This window comes from Rhinolophus sinicus, linkage group LG01 (assembly GCF_036562045.2).
Source record: "Rhinolophus sinicus isolate RSC01 linkage group LG01, ASM3656204v1, whole genome shotgun sequence".
NCBI classification, from domain to species: domain Eukaryota; kingdom Metazoa; phylum Chordata; class Mammalia; order Chiroptera; family Rhinolophidae; genus Rhinolophus; species Rhinolophus sinicus.
The window spans coordinates 109,681,205-109,699,590 of NC_133751.1; the positions used below are offsets into that span (position 1 = coordinate 109,681,205).

Genomic DNA, 18,386 nt, shown 5'->3' on the forward strand with positions numbered 1-18,386 from the left:
CAGCCATTACACCCAGGACATTCTGAATTATAGTCATTAATGGAGAGGATCCCCCAGGCTCTGAATATGGGTTTGACCTGAACAGGGTTGAAATGCTTGTAACAACAATAACAACAGGTGTTGTTACTGATAGCATGCTATGTGCCACTTGCTTCTCTTCAGTTAATTCTCAGGTAAGCCAACCGTACAAGGTAGGGATTCTTATGTTTATTACAGCTAAAGAAACTGAGAGGTGATGTGAGCTGCTGCCAAATCACAGCGAATCAATGTGACAGAGCTGGGCTTGGAATTCATCGCACTGAATTCAAAGACCAAGCTGCTGACTGGTGTCCTACCCTGCTCTCTGACGGGAGGCTAACTGACATCCATTTTTGGTCAGAAATCCTTCCTAAGGCCTCAGTTTCATAATGTAATCTCAGTGGAACCAACCAAAAACTGTCCAAAGGAATTACACAGTAGCGACAGCGCTCAGGCCCACCAGCAGCGGGAGCCCCATGACTGCCCCATATATCAAGTCCAGTGTGCAGACGAACTGCAGAGAAATCTAAGTGCTGCATCTACAGCCCAGGATCTCATAGCTAGACTGGGCCTGGAATTGCATGGAAGTTGCCCAGGCTCTAGCCCTGACTCCCTGCCCTCTAGAGGTGTGGGGGCTGCAAAGTGTATTAGCTATCTACTGCTACATAAGAAATTACCCCAAAATGTATCAGCTTGGAACAGCGTTACCTCACATAGATTCTGAGGACCAGCAGCGGCTTAGCTGCGGGGGTCTGGCTCACGGTGTCTCATGAGGTTGCAGTCAACCTGTCGATAGGGCCAGCCATCATCTCAAGGCTTCACTGGGACTAGAGGATCTGCTGCCATGATGGCTCCTCACATGGCTGTTGGCAGAAGGCCTCAGTTCCTTGCCATACGGGCCCCTGCACAGGGCTGCCTGAGTGTTCTCACAATATGGCTTCCTCCAGAATGAGGGAGCTAAGAGAGACAGCCAGAAGGGAGCTGCAATGCCTTGTCTTGGAAGTCACATACTACAGGAGGCAGGAATGTCAGGAGTCAAGGGTCACCAGGGGCCACCTTGGAGGCTGGCAGCCACTCAGACAAAGGGCAATGGGAGGCAGTCCAGCCACCCCACACCTCTGGAGGGCGCACGCAGGGAAAAACAGGACTGGCTTCCCAGGGGGCAGACTTCCGGTTTTCCTTCCAGCACATGGTTATTACGCACCCACCATGTGCCCTGCTCACAGAATGGTGGGCTGGGCGGGCCTTGCCCACCCTTGCTTGCCAACTAATGTGTGTCACATTCCATCCCTCTGTGGCAAACCAGCTTCCCCAGCCGGAAGCTGGTGCGCAGCCCTGGAACCTGGGCTCATCCGAAATCAAGCCCAGTCCCACACTGAGCTCCTATTTTGGCAGCAACTTCTCATGGTACCATCAAGACAAGGTGTGACCTCTGCCTAAGGAGACCAGCAGATCCTAATGTCCTCGCAGCATAGATTCTTTTGATATCATGGGAGAGTCCCCACTTTGCAGTGGGAAGAGCATATTCCAATTCATCCACCCAGTTTTCACTGGGAGTGACCATGTTCTTAGGCTGTCCAGGCCACCCAGCCCCCACTCAGAGGGCTTTACTGGCAACAGGTTCAAGCTTTAAAATCACAAAGGTCCTGAACCCTCCCAGAGGGTCAGTTACTGGCTGAGCAGCTTTGTTTCATCTCTTGCCTTCACTTGCCTCTGTTTTCTCACCCAGGAGTGAGGACAATGTGCACAACTGTAAGTGTTGTAAAGCTCAGCTGAGATGGGGATGGCATGGTGCTTTGTAAACTGGGCCAGGAAAGGGCTGGGTGAGGTGGACATTTGTTCCACCCTAGGTGGCTGTCAGGTACTGCTCCAGCTCACCTCCACTCAACAACTGTCTCCATCCACAGAGGCCCAGCCACAGGGACAGAGGCACCAAAGACATCTCCTCCATGAAGCTGAAGCGCTCCTCCCGGATCACGAGCCAGGTGAGCCTAGAACCCTAGAACAGGGAGCTCCCAGCTCTGCCCCTGGCAGGGTTCCAGGTTTTTGCTTCTCTCCTTGAGCCCTGGTTTCCTCCTTTGCAAATGGGTTTCCTCCTTTGAAAAGATGTCCTGACTGCCATCTTTGGGTTTCAAGGTGGCCAGCCAGCTGAATATTGGAGAGGAAGCATTTGAGCTGGACACCTCCATTCCAGACCGACCCATGTCCAACCTGGAAAAGGTGCACTTCATTGTGAGATATGCCATTCTGCGGCCCAGCCTCAGGTCAGTCCCACTCCCTCCTAGCCCATTCAGGGCATCAGACCCCTCACCGGTTCTCAGCCCATGGCCACAGCCTCCTCCTCTGCTCCCTACCCCCGAGACACCCCCTCCTCTCTCTACTCCCCGTCCTAGGGCCTGAGGGCGGGATCTCAGTTCAGCAGACATTGTAACCATCAGGGGTTCTATACTTGCTCAGTGGTAAATCCCATGGGTAAAACCCAGTTTTAGGAAAACAGATTCATCTTGGGCTGAGGATTCATTTTATAACAGGCTGTAATGCAGGGCCCTATAAGTGAGCAAGCTCGTCACTTACATTATATGTATTTTGCTTTATATACAATTTGATTTGTAGGAATTGTGTTTTCATACAAATTTTAAGAAATATGTATCTTGCTTTCAGGGACAGACTATTATATTTTCACATATTATATGTATGTCATTGTTTTTAACCAAATTTGGGAAATTGTTGGCCATTATTTCTCCAAACATTTTTTTTTCTACTTCGCTCTCTCTTCCTTTGAACTCTAATTAAACCTATGTGAGACTTTTTTGATATTGTTCCTCAGGTCCCTGTGGGACTATTCCTCTTTTCTTTCTTTTTCTTTTCTCTCTGTTCTTCAGATTGGATAGTTTCTATTGATCTATCTTCAAATTAATTCATCTTTCTCTTGTCTTCCCCTGTCTGCTCTTATACCCATTGAATAATTTTTTTAAATTTCAGATTATACTTTTTAGTTCTAGAATTTGCACTTGGTGCTTTTTTAATAGTTTCTATTTCTCAGCCAAGTTTCCCTACTTGTTCATGCACTGTGAGCATAGTTTCCTTTATGTCCTTGAAAATAGTTAGGGTAGTTTTAAAACCCTTTCTGTTAAATCCATTATCTGGGTCATCTTGGAGTCAGTCTCCATTGACTGCCATTTTTCTTGAGAATGGTCTTTTTTTCCTGTTTTCACACATGTCTAGCACTTGCCTGCATTTCCTCATGAATCTAGTACTTTTTAATTGTATACAGGACATTGAGGATGATATGTGGACAATTAAGTTCACGAACTCATCCTAGAAAAAGTGCTTCATACCTCATTGCTGAATATCACTACGGTCACCTTCAAAGTACTCCCCTTGGGAAGCTATGCACCAACACCAGCGCCTAGTCCACACTTCAAAGCAATTTTGGAACTCTTTCTGAAATGGCCTTCAGAGCTGTCGTTGTATTACCCTTGATGTCCTGAATGTCATCAGAATGTCTTCCTTTCAATATTTCCTTTATCTTCGGGTAAAGAAAGAAGTCATTGGGGGCCAGATCGGGTGAGTAGAGAGGCTGTTCCAAAACAGTTATTTGCTTCCTGGCTAAAAACTCCCTTTGATTTTTTTCATCAGTGAGCTCCTTCAGAACCATTTTTGCACACACCTTTCTCATGCCAACATTTTCAGTTAAGATTTTCCTGTTTCTCTATTGATGTTTACTTGGTCTGCTATGCTTCTCACAGTTGGCCGATGATTTTGATGCATGATTCAATGCACTTTGCAATGTTTTCATCAGTTCTGCTCATTACTGGCCATCCTGACCTCTCTTCATCAGTGACATGTTCTCTCCCCTCAGAAAAACATTTAATCCATTTGTACACTGCCGTTTTCTTCATGGCGTTATCCCCATAAACTTGGACTAACATGTCCCTGATTTCACTTCCATTCTTCCCAAGTTTAACAAGAAATTTATTGTTTGCTCGTTGCTCTATTTCAAGCTCAGACATTCTCACTACCGCAAACAAAAACATGCAACAGGGCCGGCCGGGTGGCTCAGGCGGTTAGAGCTCCGTGCTCCTAACTCCGAAGGCTGCCGGTTCGATTCCCACATGGGCCAGTGGGCTCTCAACCACAAGGTTGCCAGTTCAATTCCTTGAGTCCCACAAGGGATGGTGGGCAGCACCCCCTGCAACTAAAATTGAACACGGCACCTTGAGCTAAGCTGCCGCTGAGCTCCTGGATGGCTCAGTTGGTTGGAGTGCGTCCTCTCAACCACAAGGTTGCCGGTTCGACTCCCTCAAGGGATGGTGGGCTGTGCCCCCTGCAACTAGCAACGGCACCTGGACCTGGAGCTGAGCTGCGCCCTCCACAACTAAGACTGAAAGGACAACAACTTGACTTGGAAAAAAAAAAAAAAAAAAAGTCCTGGAAGTACACACTGTTCCCCAATAAAGTCCTATTAAAAAAAAAAACATGCAACAACAATAATGAACGCTACTCAGAAAGACACAGCCACACGTTGACAGGAACACAGCTTTGAGACTGATATAACAAGGTTATGAAACCTGCCCGAGCTGTTTGTACAGTGCTGCCAATGGAAGCGCACAGTGGCAAGTTTGTGGCCTGAATTGTCAGACCCCATTTGTTTAGAGACTTTGGAATCTGTTGTATTCTTTCAAAGACTGTTGACATTTTGGTTTGACAGGCAATTAACTTGGCTGGTTTCAACGTCTTCTCCCTGTGGTGAGCAATGGCTGGAATCCCTGTTCAGTTCTTCAGCCTTGGCTGGGCTGCCTGGAGTCTGCCCCACACATGTAAATCAGGGATCAGGCAGAGATTAAGGAAGAATTTATATGAAAAGCTTAGGACTCCTCTTCTCTTGTTCTCTTTATTCTAGGATTTCCCTTCTCACTTCAACTACTGTGAGTACCCCGAACTCTGTCCTCTGATTCTTCAAGCTAGTAAGACTCCAGGGTTTCTACTCAAGTTTTAGCTGCCTGCATGATACCAGCCAGGCAATTCTTCTCACTTAGTTGGTTCTATTGGTAATTTTCTCATAGTGACTCCTCTTTGGCCACTGCACCCTCCAATATAGCAGACATGTAAAAGCTGGATCCAAATGAGATGCATTGTGGATTCATCAGATCCCCGATAGGCACTTAACAGTGCTAGTCTCCCTCTGGGGCTGACACTCCCTCAGAGATCCCTTGAGACCCCCTGCCAACTCTAGCCCCTAGCGGGACACACCACAGCCTCTTAGTGCTGGGGTCTTCTGGGGCGATGGACTGACTGCTTGTGCAGGGTCTCATCAAGACACCTAAAGGTGGGCCGGCCCGGTGGCTCAGGCGGTTGGAGCGCTGTGCTCCTAACCTTGTCTAAGGCCACTGGTTCGATTTCCACATGGGCCAGTGAGCTGCGCCCTCTATAGCTAAGATTGTGAACAACAGCTCTCCCTGGAGCTGGGTTACCATAAGCAGCGGGAGGTTGGTGTGAGCTTCTGTGGGCTGCTGTGTGTTGCCGCAGGCTACTGTGTGCCGTCATGAGCGGCGGTGGCCAGTGTGAGTGGCCGGTGGCCAGCGTGAGTGGCCAGCAGCTAGCGTGAGCTGCTTTGTGCTGCCATGGGCTGCTGTGTGCTGCCATGAGTGGCCGGTGGCCAGCATGAGTGGCTGGCAGCCAGCGTGAGTGGCCGGCAGCTGGCAAGAGCTGCTGTGAGCTGCTGTGAGCGGCCAACCAATCCCTGGCGATTGACTGCCTCAGCCAGGGGTAGTGAAAGGCTCATAATACCAGCATGGGCCAGGGAGCTGTGTCCTACACAGCTAGACTGAGAAACAACAGCTTGAACCAGAGTGGCGGGGTGGGGAGTTGGAAGAAAAGGGGGGTGGAAAGATACCTAAAGGGCAGCTCCTTCGGTGACATCCTCTTAGTCAACAGGAAGGTCATCCATGCTTGCCCCACACAATAGTATGTGTGCAGTTCCCAGCTCCTGACTTTCCTCTCTTCTTCTTGGCTATGAATAGTAACCTATAATTCTCCAGGAAGAAGAAGAGACTAGTCTCTTTGTTCATAGAGACCCCCAGCTTCTGTCTCCAGGGTACACAAGTCAAGTGCTCTGTCACTGCTTCTTTCTAGTACCCTGGGGTGGGCCAGTGGCTTCTGGGGCTCAGCGTGCCTCAGATGGAGAGTGAGATGGGTCTCGTATCTGGAAGACAGCCCCCATCCCTCTTGGCAGTCTCCTGGAGTCTCCCTTACTCCCCCTCATTTGGAGCAAGTGGAGATGGGCCAGAGATCTCTCTACTCCTCTGAAGTCCCTTCAAGGAATAGCCTTTCAAATTTCTCATCTTTCCTTATTCAGGCTGGATATGTCATGGTGGCTGAACTGGTTCTGCCATCTTTTAGTAGATCCCATGAGAATGTATCTCTTTAGTATGTTGAGTATTACCATTTTGTCTTTGGCTCTGGTGTCTTAGCCAAATTCCAAGACAAAGCAAATGCCTTACCCACATCCAGCCACACATTCAGCAAATGTTTATTAAGTACCTGCTCAGGGCTAGGACCTGGCCTGAGGGCTGGGGATGCAAAGGTGAAGATGACATGTCTCTGTCCTCAAAGTGGTCACCCTTTAGTTGGGGAGCAGAGGATCCAGAGACCCACAATAACTGCTTGTGCTGAAATGGGGTCCAGTGGGGGTACCAAGAATGAGTACTTATAATGCCCTCCTGGGCCAGAGGGGGTAAGAAGAAGAAGGGGTGTTTACCAAGCAGAAGGGAGAGGGTGATGGGGTCACAGAGTCCTGAAACAGCCTGAGGGTCTGGAATACCAAGTGGTTTGTCACAGTCCGGCATTGAATTTGAATTCAATACCAAGGGTAGTAGGGAAGAGTTTTAAGCAAGAGAAGACCATGATTATATTTGACTTCCAGAAAGCTCTCCGTGGCAACTTCATGGAGAGATGGGGCCTGGGGTGGGAGGCCAGGAGAGGGTTCCCAAGAGAGCTGATATGAGGCAGCCCAAGGAGCAGGAGCGAAGAGGAGGGGACAGAGAAGACATGCGGGAGACAGAAGGCAGAGTGGAGTGGCTGATGGGAGGACGCTAGGATGGCTCCCAGATTGCTGCCGTGGGGGAGTGGTTGATGGTGCTTCCTGAAGAGATTTGAGAAGGTGGAGATGTGCTGTAGCTGAGCCCACTAGCCCACAAGAATAGATGGGACACATCTCTTCCCACTGCTGTGTTCAGTGACACAGTCATATTGGTAGCTTGAAATTGGCATTGGTGAGAATATTCACACAGAAATTGGCAAATGCGATGAATCAGAGCTCCTCTCCCCCACCCCCAGGAGAGTTGGTTGTTAAACATTTACCAGCATACCACTGAGTATTAGGGGAAAGGTGCTGGCCTCTGGCAATGTGAGGCTGGAGGGGCTAAAGGGACACTTTAATAAGATGACAGAAGCTTGATAAAGTGGGGAAGGATCCAGGAGAGTCCCCTCCCCAAGAGAAGACAGGAGAGGCTCATGAGCCTGTGGGAATGGGGACTGGTCAGGAGGCGAGAAGTTGAGGCGTTCTCCCATGAAATCCCCACGTTTCTCTCTGCAGTGATGGTGGGATGGCTGCGTTCAGGGAAAGGGGGGAAGAAGCCTCAAGGCAGAAGGATTGAAATAACTGTGAAATTGGAGAAAGGAGCAGATCAGGTCATGAAAGGTCTGGACTGTGAGGGCAGGACTGAGGCTAGGGACCCTTGGGCGCTCCCTGCAGCCATGCCCCACAGCTGGAGGACCAGGGTATTGTTGGCAGAGTGGGTGAGGTAAGAGCAGAGGTCTGAGGGGACAAGATAACTGACGAGGAGGACAAAGGCTAAGGCCTTGCTGAGCTAGGGGATGAAGGTGAACTGCAGTGGGGTGCAGAGCCCTGGGAAGTCACTGGACATGGCACAGACCCCCAAGGTGACAGGGTCCAGGTGGGCCGGGGATGCAGCAGGGAGGCCAGCAAAGGCAAGTGGAGGTGAAGAGGCTGGAGGTCATGCCTTGGACGTGACCCCACCCAGGGATGAAGAAGGAGCTATCTGTCCAGGTGCCGGTCTCTTCTCCTCAGAGCCAACTTGCAGCCTGACCTCCTCGTGGTCTGTGTCTTTCAGGGACGAGATTTACTGCCAGATCTGCAAGCAGCTGTCAGAGAACTTCAAAACAAGCAGCCTGGCCCGGGGCTGGATCCTGCTCAGCCTCTGCCTGGGCTGCTTCCCACCCTCCGAGAGGTTCATGAAGGTAGGCAGGGCCTAGGGCTGGGAGCACAACATCTGGCAGGAGCATGAGTTAGCCCTGGATAGGCCCAGAAATCCCCGTCCATGGCCCGGTTCTCCTGCTGCTGGCCAGGATGGACAGCACTGGCTTCTCTGGACCTCAGAGTCCCTTCTGTAGAAGAGGACACTGGGCCTCCTCCTTCCAGCTCCTATTCAGGGTCTGCACAGCCAGTTCACTTGGGCTCAGGCACCAGGATGGCTCTTCTGGTGGTAATGAGACAGCAGATGAAATGTGTATTGGTTGCAAAGACGAAAGTGTCCCATGAGTGAGCCAAGACTGGAGGTTGACTGTAGCATCTCTATCACTCCCTAGAACTAAAAATGGAGGTGGGATGTTGACAGGTGCCTCCAAGTGTTAGTGGTCCCAAGCTTCACTGCTTTAATATGCCTTTTGGTTCTTATAAAAGTAATATGTAGGAAATGCAGAAAGTCTAAAAAGAAAATAAAAGTCATCCCCATGCCCAGCGGTAACTTCTGTCACAATTTCTGGCTTTTTGTGGTACTGTAGTGTAATACTTGTGATCATACAGAAAACAATCTCCCTTCCTCTCACGTCCCTTTGGGGACAGCAGGAAGCGTGAGCCCCTAGCCATCTGGCCCGTGCACTAGGGCTACTTCTGACTCCAGTAAATCATTCCAGGCAGCATCTCCTCACAGAATCTCTCTAAGATGCAAAGACTTTCAACACATTTTATCAAACATATTTTGAACATCAAGTCTCCTGCATTTTTCACTTGTCTCCCTAAGTGTCTTTTCATGTTATAAACTTTCCCCAATGCCAGCTTTCATGCCTTCTATACATAGCTATCCCAGAGGGAATTTAACTTGCTGATGGGTATTTGGGGTCCATCTTCCAATCACTCATCACCGTAAACAGCACTGCAATTTAAAAATATATATATAGGATAGATTTGAATTATTGGGCCAAAGGGTATGCACATTCTAAAACCATGTCCTATTTAAAACGTCCAGCAAATCTCTCCTCAGGAATGTGCCAATTTATATTGGTTTTCATGTTGTGTGAGGGCACCCCTCTGAACAAGCTTTGCCAACACTGAGTGTTACCATTTTTATTTAAAACTTTCCAGATTTATCGAGATGTAATTGCCATAGTTTAAACTTAAGGTGTACAATGGAGTGATTTTATAATATGTAGGTATATATTGCAAAATGATCATTACAATAGATCAGCTGACACACCCATCACCTCACACAGTTAGTAGTGTACTCCTTAAATTCCGTCCGGGCAGTCAGTAGAAAGTGGCGTTCTAAGTGTCTTCCTCTCTTTCCCATCCTCTCCCACCAGTATCTGCTGAACTTCATTGGTAAAGGGCCGGCCGGCTATGGGCCCTTCTGTGCTGAGCGCCTGAGACGCACCTACGCCAATGGGGTGCGCACAGAGCCCCCCACATGGCTGGAGTTGCAGGTAGGGCCCGGCTGGGGTGGGAGATGGTCAGTGTGGGGTGGTGGCAGCCCAATGGCCCCTCCAGCACAGATTCTGGGTGCCTTCTTTCATCCTGCCGCAGGAAGTGTGTCCTCGGGGCTCCTGCACCCACTGGGGAGCCTTCGGTGCCAATGGTCTCTGAGCAGTGCCTGGGGTTCCGCCTCCCAGGCAAGCCCCAGACTTCAGAAGTGCCTTCCCCACTTCTAAATCCACATTCCTTTAGGGCCCTACTCACTGAAGGGGGAAATTAATCTGATTAACTAGTTAGCAGTAAAGTGCAAATATGTCTTTCAGGGACACAATGACTGCTAATTGCTTAGTGTTACCCTTCCCAAGGACATTTGCATTTTATAAGAAGGCAGTGGTCATTCCACGGCTATCATCCTTGGCAGCACTGCTGTGTGTCATCTGTGAGTCCTCAGTGTCCTCAGGAAGAGTCATGCAGACACAGGCAGGTTAGGGAGCGCCCCTTGCATCCTGCTGTACCCCACTCCCTGTGCCGTGTGGTGTCCTATACCGGGGCCACCTTCTGCTGCACCCTTTCCTGTTCTTGCCCTGCCACCCAAGTCCACAGGGCCTGCCTCTGTTCTCCCTTATCTACCTGCTCAGCCCCTGAGCCCTAGAGCCGCACATGAACTTGCAGGGACCATGTGAGTATGGTCACACCCTATTGTGTACAGAGGGAAGTGTAGCTCTTGCGGACCAGAAATCTTCAGAGTCCCGGACTCAGCGATTTCTAAGAGCTCTTCTGAACCTCTGTGGTTCTCAGTCACTCAAGCTTGCCAGGGCTCAGGGTTCTGGCATTAGAATGGGACCCTCGTCTGCAGGCTGCGCCCTGAGGCCAGCCAAGGCGGGTTTGCAGAAGCTCACACCGTGGGCAGCGAGGCTCTTGCCTCCCCAAGTCCATCAGTGCCACAGCCAGCATCTGTGGGCCAGAACTTTGTTTGGAGACAGCTGGGGAGTGGGCTGGCCTCTGGGATCAAGGTTCTGGAAGCTCAGGGGCAGGCGGCTGAGCCCAGGGCCATCTGGGCAGAGAGCCTGAGTCTCCCTCTGTCCCCAGGCTGTCAAGTCAAAGAAGCACATCCCGGTCCATGTCATCTTGGCAACTGGAGAGAGCCTGCCTGTCCCGGTGGACTCAGCCTCGACGTCTCGGGAGGTCTGCTTGCACACTGCCCACAAGCGGGGCCTCAGCGACCACCTGGGCTTTTCCCTGCAGGTCGCTGTGTACGACAAGGTACTGGCCAGGGGTCCCATGTGGCACCTGCCTCCCTCACATGCCCAGACTAACGCAAGCCCTCGAATCACACCAAACTAGCTACTGCCCTCCATCCCAGTGGCCTAACACAGATACACATTTACACACACACACACACACACACACACACACACACACACAAGCACCTCACCACCAGGCATCATGTCTTCCTGCCTGGACAGTCACATTCTCAGCACAGGACTGGCCCTCGGCCCATGTCACACCCACACTTTGCTGGCCTCTGCTACACCTGAGCAGCCCATGCACGACCATCTGCTCGGCACTCACACATCCTACACACCCCTCACACTGGGAAGCTGTAGCCACCCATGCAGCCAATGCAGAGGGCCACACGGCACAGCCCCACCTGACACACACACTCACCAACCCACATGCCCACAGCCTCAGCCTCATTCATACCACCCCCAGTCACAGTGGCCATGGTGTCAGTCCCTGCCTCCATTTGGAGGGGCCAGCAGGGAGGGAGGAGTGTCAGAGTGAAAAACCAGCTGTAACCCTATATGGGGAGACCCTCAGGAGGGTGGGCATCCCCATGGGACCTGCACACAGCAGTCCTAACCCCTGTTGACCCTGCTCTGGCCTCAGTTCTGGTCCCTGGGCAGTGGACGTGACCATGTGATGGACGCCATTGGCCAGTGCGAGCAGCTGGCCCGGGAGAGGGGTGAGAGTGAGCGCCAGTCGCCCTGGCGCCTCTACTTCCGGAAGGAGTTCTTTGCCCCCTGGCACGACTCCCGGGAGGACCCTGTCAGCACTGAGCTCATTTACCGCCAAGTCCTCCACGGAGTCAGGTCCAGCGAGTACAGCTTCGAGAAGGTAAGGGGGCACCATAGCCATCGGGGCCTGGAGATTGACCCACCGAAGCCTGAGGAGGTACCACATTGCAGGGCAGGCCACAGGGGCTGCAGAGGCCAGAGCAGGGGCAGGCCTGGGGATGTGGAGGGGCAGAGACAGAGGGCAGAGGAGTGGGGCTCAGTGGTATGTGCGTGCAGGGCAGGCCCCTAGGCCCTTCTGCTGGGCCTGCAGCTGCCGCTTTTCAACCCCCACCTCCCACCCCCATTTCCTCCTGGCTTGGACTACAGGTTCGCTCAGGCCTCTGGAGTCCATGTACCGCAGAGAGGGGACGGGAGGGCTCCCAGTAGCCCCAGGCCTGCCTGGCCTCACCATGGCCATGCTTTACGGGCAACAGGGGCTAGTGGGCAAGGCTGTGGCCTTAGAGCCCGAGCAGTAGTTGGAGTGCCACCTGTGCCTTTTTCTGGCATGACAGCGTGACCTTGGCTTCTTATGTCACTTCTGAGACTCGGGCCCTTGTCTAAAAAGTACAGAGTAGCCAGAGCTCTTTGTACAGCTGTGAGAGTCAAGGGAAGGGAACATGTGCACCTGAAGACCCGAGAGCAGAGCAGCAGCGCACTCGCTCAGCAGGTGAAGACCTCTGCCTGGGTCAGGAGGAGGATGCTCTCAGCACCAGAGGTGGCTACAGCAGTCCTGGAGGCCTGCCTGGAAGGGGACAGTAGGCAGGGAGAGTCAGGGGCAAGAGGGACTGGGACTCAGGCCAAGTAGCTGGGTGGCTGGCTCCGTGCGAGGTTTTGGTCTCCTAAGAGGGCAGGTTACGTGACACCTTGGGCCCCTGGAGCAGGGAATCCGTTCTGGCCCCTTGCATGAGGTCCTACCCCCTGAGTCCTTGCAGAAGCCCTGCAGCATAGCCACTGGTGACTCTGGACAAGTGAGGCCTGAGTAAGACAGGATAAAGGCATTGCCCACATTCATCCCACTCAGACAGCAATGTCAGGGTCCCTCCAGGCCTCCCCCACCTCCCCATGGTTCCCAGAGGGCTGGGAGCAGAGCATGGGGCACACCCCTTGTTGGAGCCCAGTCAGAGCACACGGTGGGTCCACCCACTGGGTTGGGGAAGTGGCAGATCCTGCCCAGAGGAACTGGCAGGACTGGCAGCTGTTCATGCTGCCAGTTCTCGCCTACGTGCTGGTCATCTCTGCTGTGCTGGGACAAACACAAGACACGGGGTAGGGGTGTCACAGAGAGGGTGGGCTCTCACCCAGTCCACTCCCTCACCCCATGTGACCTGCACTGCACAGGAGGAAGAGCTGGTGGGGCTGCTGGCCCAGCACTGCTATGTGCAGTTCGGAGCCTCGGTGGGGACAGAAGCTGTCCAGGAGCTGCTGCCCAGCTGTGTCCCCACCAAGCTGTACAGGACCAAGCCCCCAGAGAAGTGGGTTAGCCTCGTCACTGCTGCCCACGCCAAGGTCAGCCTCCATAAGCCTGGGTTCTCCCTTGGAGGTGGGGGCCTAGGTGCATAGAGGAGGTGCAGCCCCTCCCCGTGAACCCCACCCACTGGGGAACAGGAGCCATAACTTGCCAGTGAGCATAGCTCTCTCTTCAGGTTTAACAAATCTCCTTCAGTTACGCTCCCCATCACAGGCCCATTCCATGTCCTCCCTCCCTTTCAAGTCGGTAGCCTGGGTCGGGGTAGCTCACCTGGCACTGGTCTCCACTGCAGGGTCTGACAGCCCCAGCCTTCTAGCACAAGAAGGCATCTATAGCTGCTGACCTGACCATGCCCTTGCCTCTGCACCATCCTGCCCTGGAGGCCCTGCTCTGGCCCCAGGGCCTTTTGGTGACCCCTCACTGGGCACTGCATGGTTGGTGCAGGCTCCAAACGCAGGGAGGGCTGCCTCTCTTCTCCCCTGCTCAATTGGCCTGCACCAGGTAAGCGCAGCTCCCTCTGAGGGCTCACAGCCTCCTTCCCGTGCCATGCACAGATCCATTCCCTGAGCCCCAGGTTGCACACCGAGTTCCCTGCAAGCTTGCAGGTGGAGGCAGCCGGTAGCAGCCTGTCCCCGTAGTCCTCTGGCACCCTGATGCTAAAGAGGAGGAGAATCTGCCTCCCTTCTGAAAACCACCCTTGAAGGGTCCTCCCCCAGGATAGGTAAGACGGGGCTGCATCAGCTCCCCAGCTTCCTCACTGGCCCCACTGCAGGCAGAGGCTTCCAAGAATGATCCAGCAAACAAGCCCCTGGGCACCGGGAGAGTCTCAGCGGGGGGCGGGGAGGCTGGGGCTGAGTGGTGAGTGATGGCAATGGCACACCGTGTCCCCACACAGGCACCATACACTCAGAAACGAGCAGTGCCTGGGGCCGTGCAGGAGCAGGTAGTGGACGCTGCCCGCCTGCAGTGGCCACTGCTCTTCTCCCGACTCTTTGAAGTCACCACCTTGTCTGGTAATGGATCAGGCAGAGGGGGGGCGCGGGCAGGGACCAGCCCACCCAGGGTCCGCCCAGGCTTCACACCATCTCCTCTGGCCAGGCCCCCAGCTGCCTAAGACTCAGCTGATCTTGGCTGTGAACTGGAAGGGGCTGAACTTCCTGGACCAGAGAGAAAGGATGCTCCTTGAACTCTCTTTCCCAGAGGTCATGAGTCTGATCACCAACAGGTGGGTGGCCCCAGGGAAGATGCCCAGATCGCTCTCTCTTCACAAGCTCAGGCTTTGGGGCTTCAGGAGAGACGGAGAGAGGGACGCCTGTTGTCCCTGGGGGCCCACGCAGGGTACAGGGATAAGGACCAACATGTACAGGGTAGCCGTTGCATGTGGGACCCCAGCCTCTTCTGCCACAGGCCACATTGCCCCTTGGCGCTGCATCTGTGCATCATGCATTGTCCTCTCAGCCTCTCTTTAAACCCAAATCCATCAGGAAAGGGGCACATAAGGCTTGCAGCCTTTTGGGTTTGCGTTTATTTACCAGCTCCTTCTGTTCTCACTGGTCGTGTGGAAGGTACAGACCACAGAGGGACAGGGCCTGGGTGTGTAGCAGGCACAGAGCAGTGGTAGGGTGGCCATGCGGGCCAGGTTGGGCCTCAGCCGCCCCACCCCGCAGCTTCTCCTGAGAACGCCCCCAATCCCTTTGGGAAGGCCAGCCTGTACCCTGTAGCCTGTACCCTGGGTTAAGTCCCCGTGTGGCATGACCACTGTGATCACTGCCGTGTGTGCAGAGTACACACTGGCCACCACTTACTGAGGTTGGCCATGCTGGGCACGTTCCCATATGCCGTGAAGTCCCCACAGCACCACCCAGTCTGCAGATGAATAAACTGAGGCACGCAGAGGTTGGGCAGCTTGCCCACGTCCACCAAAGTTGTCGCCTCATCTCAGCTCCAACATTCTCTGCAGTGTCCCTGTTGAGCCCACACACAGCTTGGCACCACCCACTGTCTCTGAGGTCTTGGGTCGCCACCACATGCAGGGGTGCCTGGGGCTGGGGCAGGCTCAGCCCCTGGGCCTGCCCCTGGCCCTAGACAAGTCGTGTGTCCTCGTCTGTAATTCAGGAGGGTCACCCCTCTGAGGCTGTTGAGGGGCTGAAATGGGGAGGGTGGGGGAGGCCTGTGGCCACATCACCTGTTTGTCTCCTCAGGGCAGCCCGGGGCGGGCAGAGGCTGCTGCTGTCCACACTGCATGGAGAGGAGTATGAGTTCGTGTCCCCCAGCAGTGTGGCCATTGCCGAGCTGGTGGCCATGTTTCTGGAGGGCTTGAAGGAGAGGTCTATCTTTGCCATGGCCCTGCAGGACCGGAAGGCCACAGGTGCCCAGCGGGTGGGCGGGGGGGAGCGGGGCAGTAAGGGGCACGTCGTGTTGTTGATATTAGGGTGACTTGCACATCTTCATGTCACAGTGCCCATGTGGCATGGAGCAGGGCTTAGGGTCTTGAGCAGAGAGAGGGAGAGAGGACCACAAAACACTGAGAGGGAAGCTTTGGGCAAAGCCTTCCATTCCACAAAATGTGGGGTTAGAGGAGGTGATCTCAAAGCCTCCAAGGTCACCCTAGCTGATGACTGCTAAGGGAGGCATGGAAGGGCCTGCACCCGCCCCCTGCAGACAGCAACTGGCCTCCGGCCTGTGCTTTGAGCCCCAGCCCCACAGCTGCCTGTTACCCCTTTTCACAGACAGGGAAGCAGGGAAGAGAAGCAGCGTGGCCAGGGTGACACAGCTCAGGGCTGAGGGACTGGAGCCCCGCAGCCCAGTTCTTGGCCACAGCTTCTCTGCACACCAGGCCCAGCAGCAACTGAGCACTCGTGGGAAACTGGGGGGGTTAGTGAAGGGCTTTGGAAGGAGTGGGGAGGCTCGCTGGGATGCAGAAGGAGGGGCTGTTCTCAGGATCTCACCAGAGTCAGAACTGTCAGCACGGAAGTCTCATCCCTGCCACCTCGCCTGTCCCCACCACCCCCATGGGGGAGGAACTGTCATCTCACTGTACAGATGGAGCCCTTCACCTGGGGCCCAAGGAGGCTGGTGACTGCCAGCCTGGGCACTCGCCCCTTGTCCATCTGCCTCTTGCCTTCGCTCCTGGGCAGGCCTCTGAGCAGCTCTCCTGAGGTGGGGCTGTGGTCAGAGCTCCCCAGGCCCTGCCTGCCAGGCTCCGGGCCTGCCCAGGCCCTCGAAGGCTGGAGCTCTGGGAATCCCACCACCGCTCCTGTCAGTGGCCACGGGCCCCCACCTCTGAGTCTCAGCTTCCTCATTTCTCAAAACAAGAGAACCCAGGAAATGCCAGCAGCCCCAGCTTCTGCAGAGCCCTTGGTAAACAGCGGCTTCTCTGCCCCTGTGTGTGTGACCTGGAATTGCAGGTGACGTTACCCTCCTGCCCTTCAAGAAGGGGGACCTGCTGATCCTGACGAAGAAGCAGGGGCTGTTGGCCTCTGAGAGCTGGACCCTGGGCCAGAATGACAGGACGGGCAGCACGGGGCTGGTGCCCACCTCCTGTCTCTATGCCATCCCGACGGTCACCAAGCCCTCGGTGCAGCTGCTGGTAAGCTGCACTCAGGCCACGCACCTGTGGGCACATGGGGAGGGTGCCCAGCCTGGTATCCTAGCTCAGGGGCCTGCCCCCCACCTCACAGAGGGCCATGAGGGACATCTGGGCTTCAGATCAGCTCTGCCAGCCCCACCATCCCTCTGGGTTAATGGTGAAGCTGGCAGTGTTTGTGCTGTGCTTTATACTCACATTATTGTGAGGCTCAATAAATGGGCATTCCTTCCATCGCTCCCACCGTGGGTGTGTCCTGGGAACAAACTCATCCTTTCCCCAGCCTCAGCCTCATGCAAACCCTGACCCAAGGAAGCCCAAGCCTCCCCGTCCCCCGAGGACCAGCCCACGCCTGCCCCCCACGCAGACCCACGTGAGGAAGAACAGATATACACACGTACATACTGAGTGCCAGTGGAGCCCCAGTTTGCACAACAGAGGACTGGACAGAACAGTGGCTCTCCCCTCCAGCATTTGGGCAAATGACTGAGGGATGGCAAGTGTGTAAAATGCTACCAAGAAGCAGCACTGGTTGTTACAGGAGCAAATAATAGGGTGTCACTCTGTCTGGGAACGCAGACCTGAGGGAGTGACATTTGTGCTACGGCCTGAAGGAGTCAAGGCCAGGCAGCAGGACCAAGTCAGAGCTGCCCCTGAGGAGAGGTGCCCTGGGGAAGGGGAGCCTGCGGGGTCTGAGAAGCCCTCCTAAGGGAAAGGAAACAGGCTCAGAGGGGTTGACTCACTGGTCAGAGATCACACAGCTTGTGACACAGGAGGGGTAAGCCCAGGCCTGTTCAGCTCTGTGGCCCAGCCCTTCCCAGGTCAGGAGGAGCCTGTGGGAAGGGCCTTGTGTGCAGTGGCTCCTGGGCACCCACAGGCCTGTGCCCCCACAGAGCTTGCTGGCCATGTCACCAGAGAAGCGGAAGTTGGCAGCCCAGGAAGGGAGACCGGCAGAGCCACCACCTGAGGAGCAGACCAAGGAGAAGCCACACACCCTGGAGGAGTTCTCCTACGAGTTTTTCAGGTGCCCACCCCTCCATCCCCCCAGCCCCAGCCAGCCCCTCTGAGCTCCCTGAGGCCTCCCCAGGCAGGGAGGCGAGCCTCTGACCCTCCTGTAGCCACTCAGCAGGTTGAGGGGAGTGACCTGTGTCTCAGTTGAGTGCTATGGATGCAGATGGTATCCCTATGGGGACCCACCCTGGAGCCCAGGTCTCCCTCCCCACTGTGCCACATGTAGGCCAGTGAGGAGGGGACAGGAGCAGCAGGGCCGGAGAAGGGGCGTGGAGGGCCCTCACACCAGCCTCTATCTCTGACAGAGCCCCGGAGAACGAGACGGTCAGCAGGGCCATGTTCCCCCTGACCCGGTCCCGGGGCCACCTATGGGCCCACTCTCCTGAGCCACTGCGGCAGCCTCTGCTCAAGCGTGTCCACGCCAATGCTGAGCTTCGGGACGCCGCCTGTCAGATCTTCATCGATATCCTTCCCCAGCCGGCCTGCCCCAGCTCCATGCCAACTCCACCACTGCTCACGGGGCCAGGTCGAACG

General features: G+C 54.5%; 1 protein-coding gene across 2 annotated transcripts in view; it reads left to right on the forward strand.

Moving 5' to 3' along the window:
• The window catches only part of MYO7B (myosin VIIB), a 138,431-nt gene that overhangs the window by 113,923 nt on the left and 6,122 nt on the right, over window positions 1-18,386 (forward strand). For both annotated transcript variants that reach the window (XM_074334550.1, XM_074334554.1), the window contains exons 25-37: window positions 1,926-2,003; window positions 2,155-2,282; window positions 8,154-8,280; window positions 9,622-9,741; window positions 10,820-10,993; window positions 11,621-11,848; window positions 13,126-13,293; window positions 14,151-14,268; window positions 14,354-14,480; window positions 15,457-15,623; window positions 16,663-16,844; window positions 17,735-17,865; window positions 18,158-18,315. In XM_074334550.1, the coding sequence (XP_074190651.1) occupies window positions 1,926-2,003; window positions 2,155-2,282; window positions 8,154-8,280; window positions 9,622-9,741; window positions 10,820-10,993; window positions 11,621-11,848; window positions 13,126-13,293; window positions 14,151-14,268; window positions 14,354-14,480; window positions 15,457-15,623; window positions 16,663-16,844; window positions 17,735-17,865; window positions 18,158-18,315 (1,906 nt within the window). The remainder of the gene's footprint in view (window positions 1-1,925; window positions 2,004-2,154; window positions 2,283-8,153; window positions 8,281-9,621; window positions 9,742-10,819; window positions 10,994-11,620; window positions 11,849-13,125; window positions 13,294-14,150; window positions 14,269-14,353; window positions 14,481-15,456; window positions 15,624-16,662; window positions 16,845-17,734; window positions 17,866-18,157; window positions 18,316-18,386) is intronic.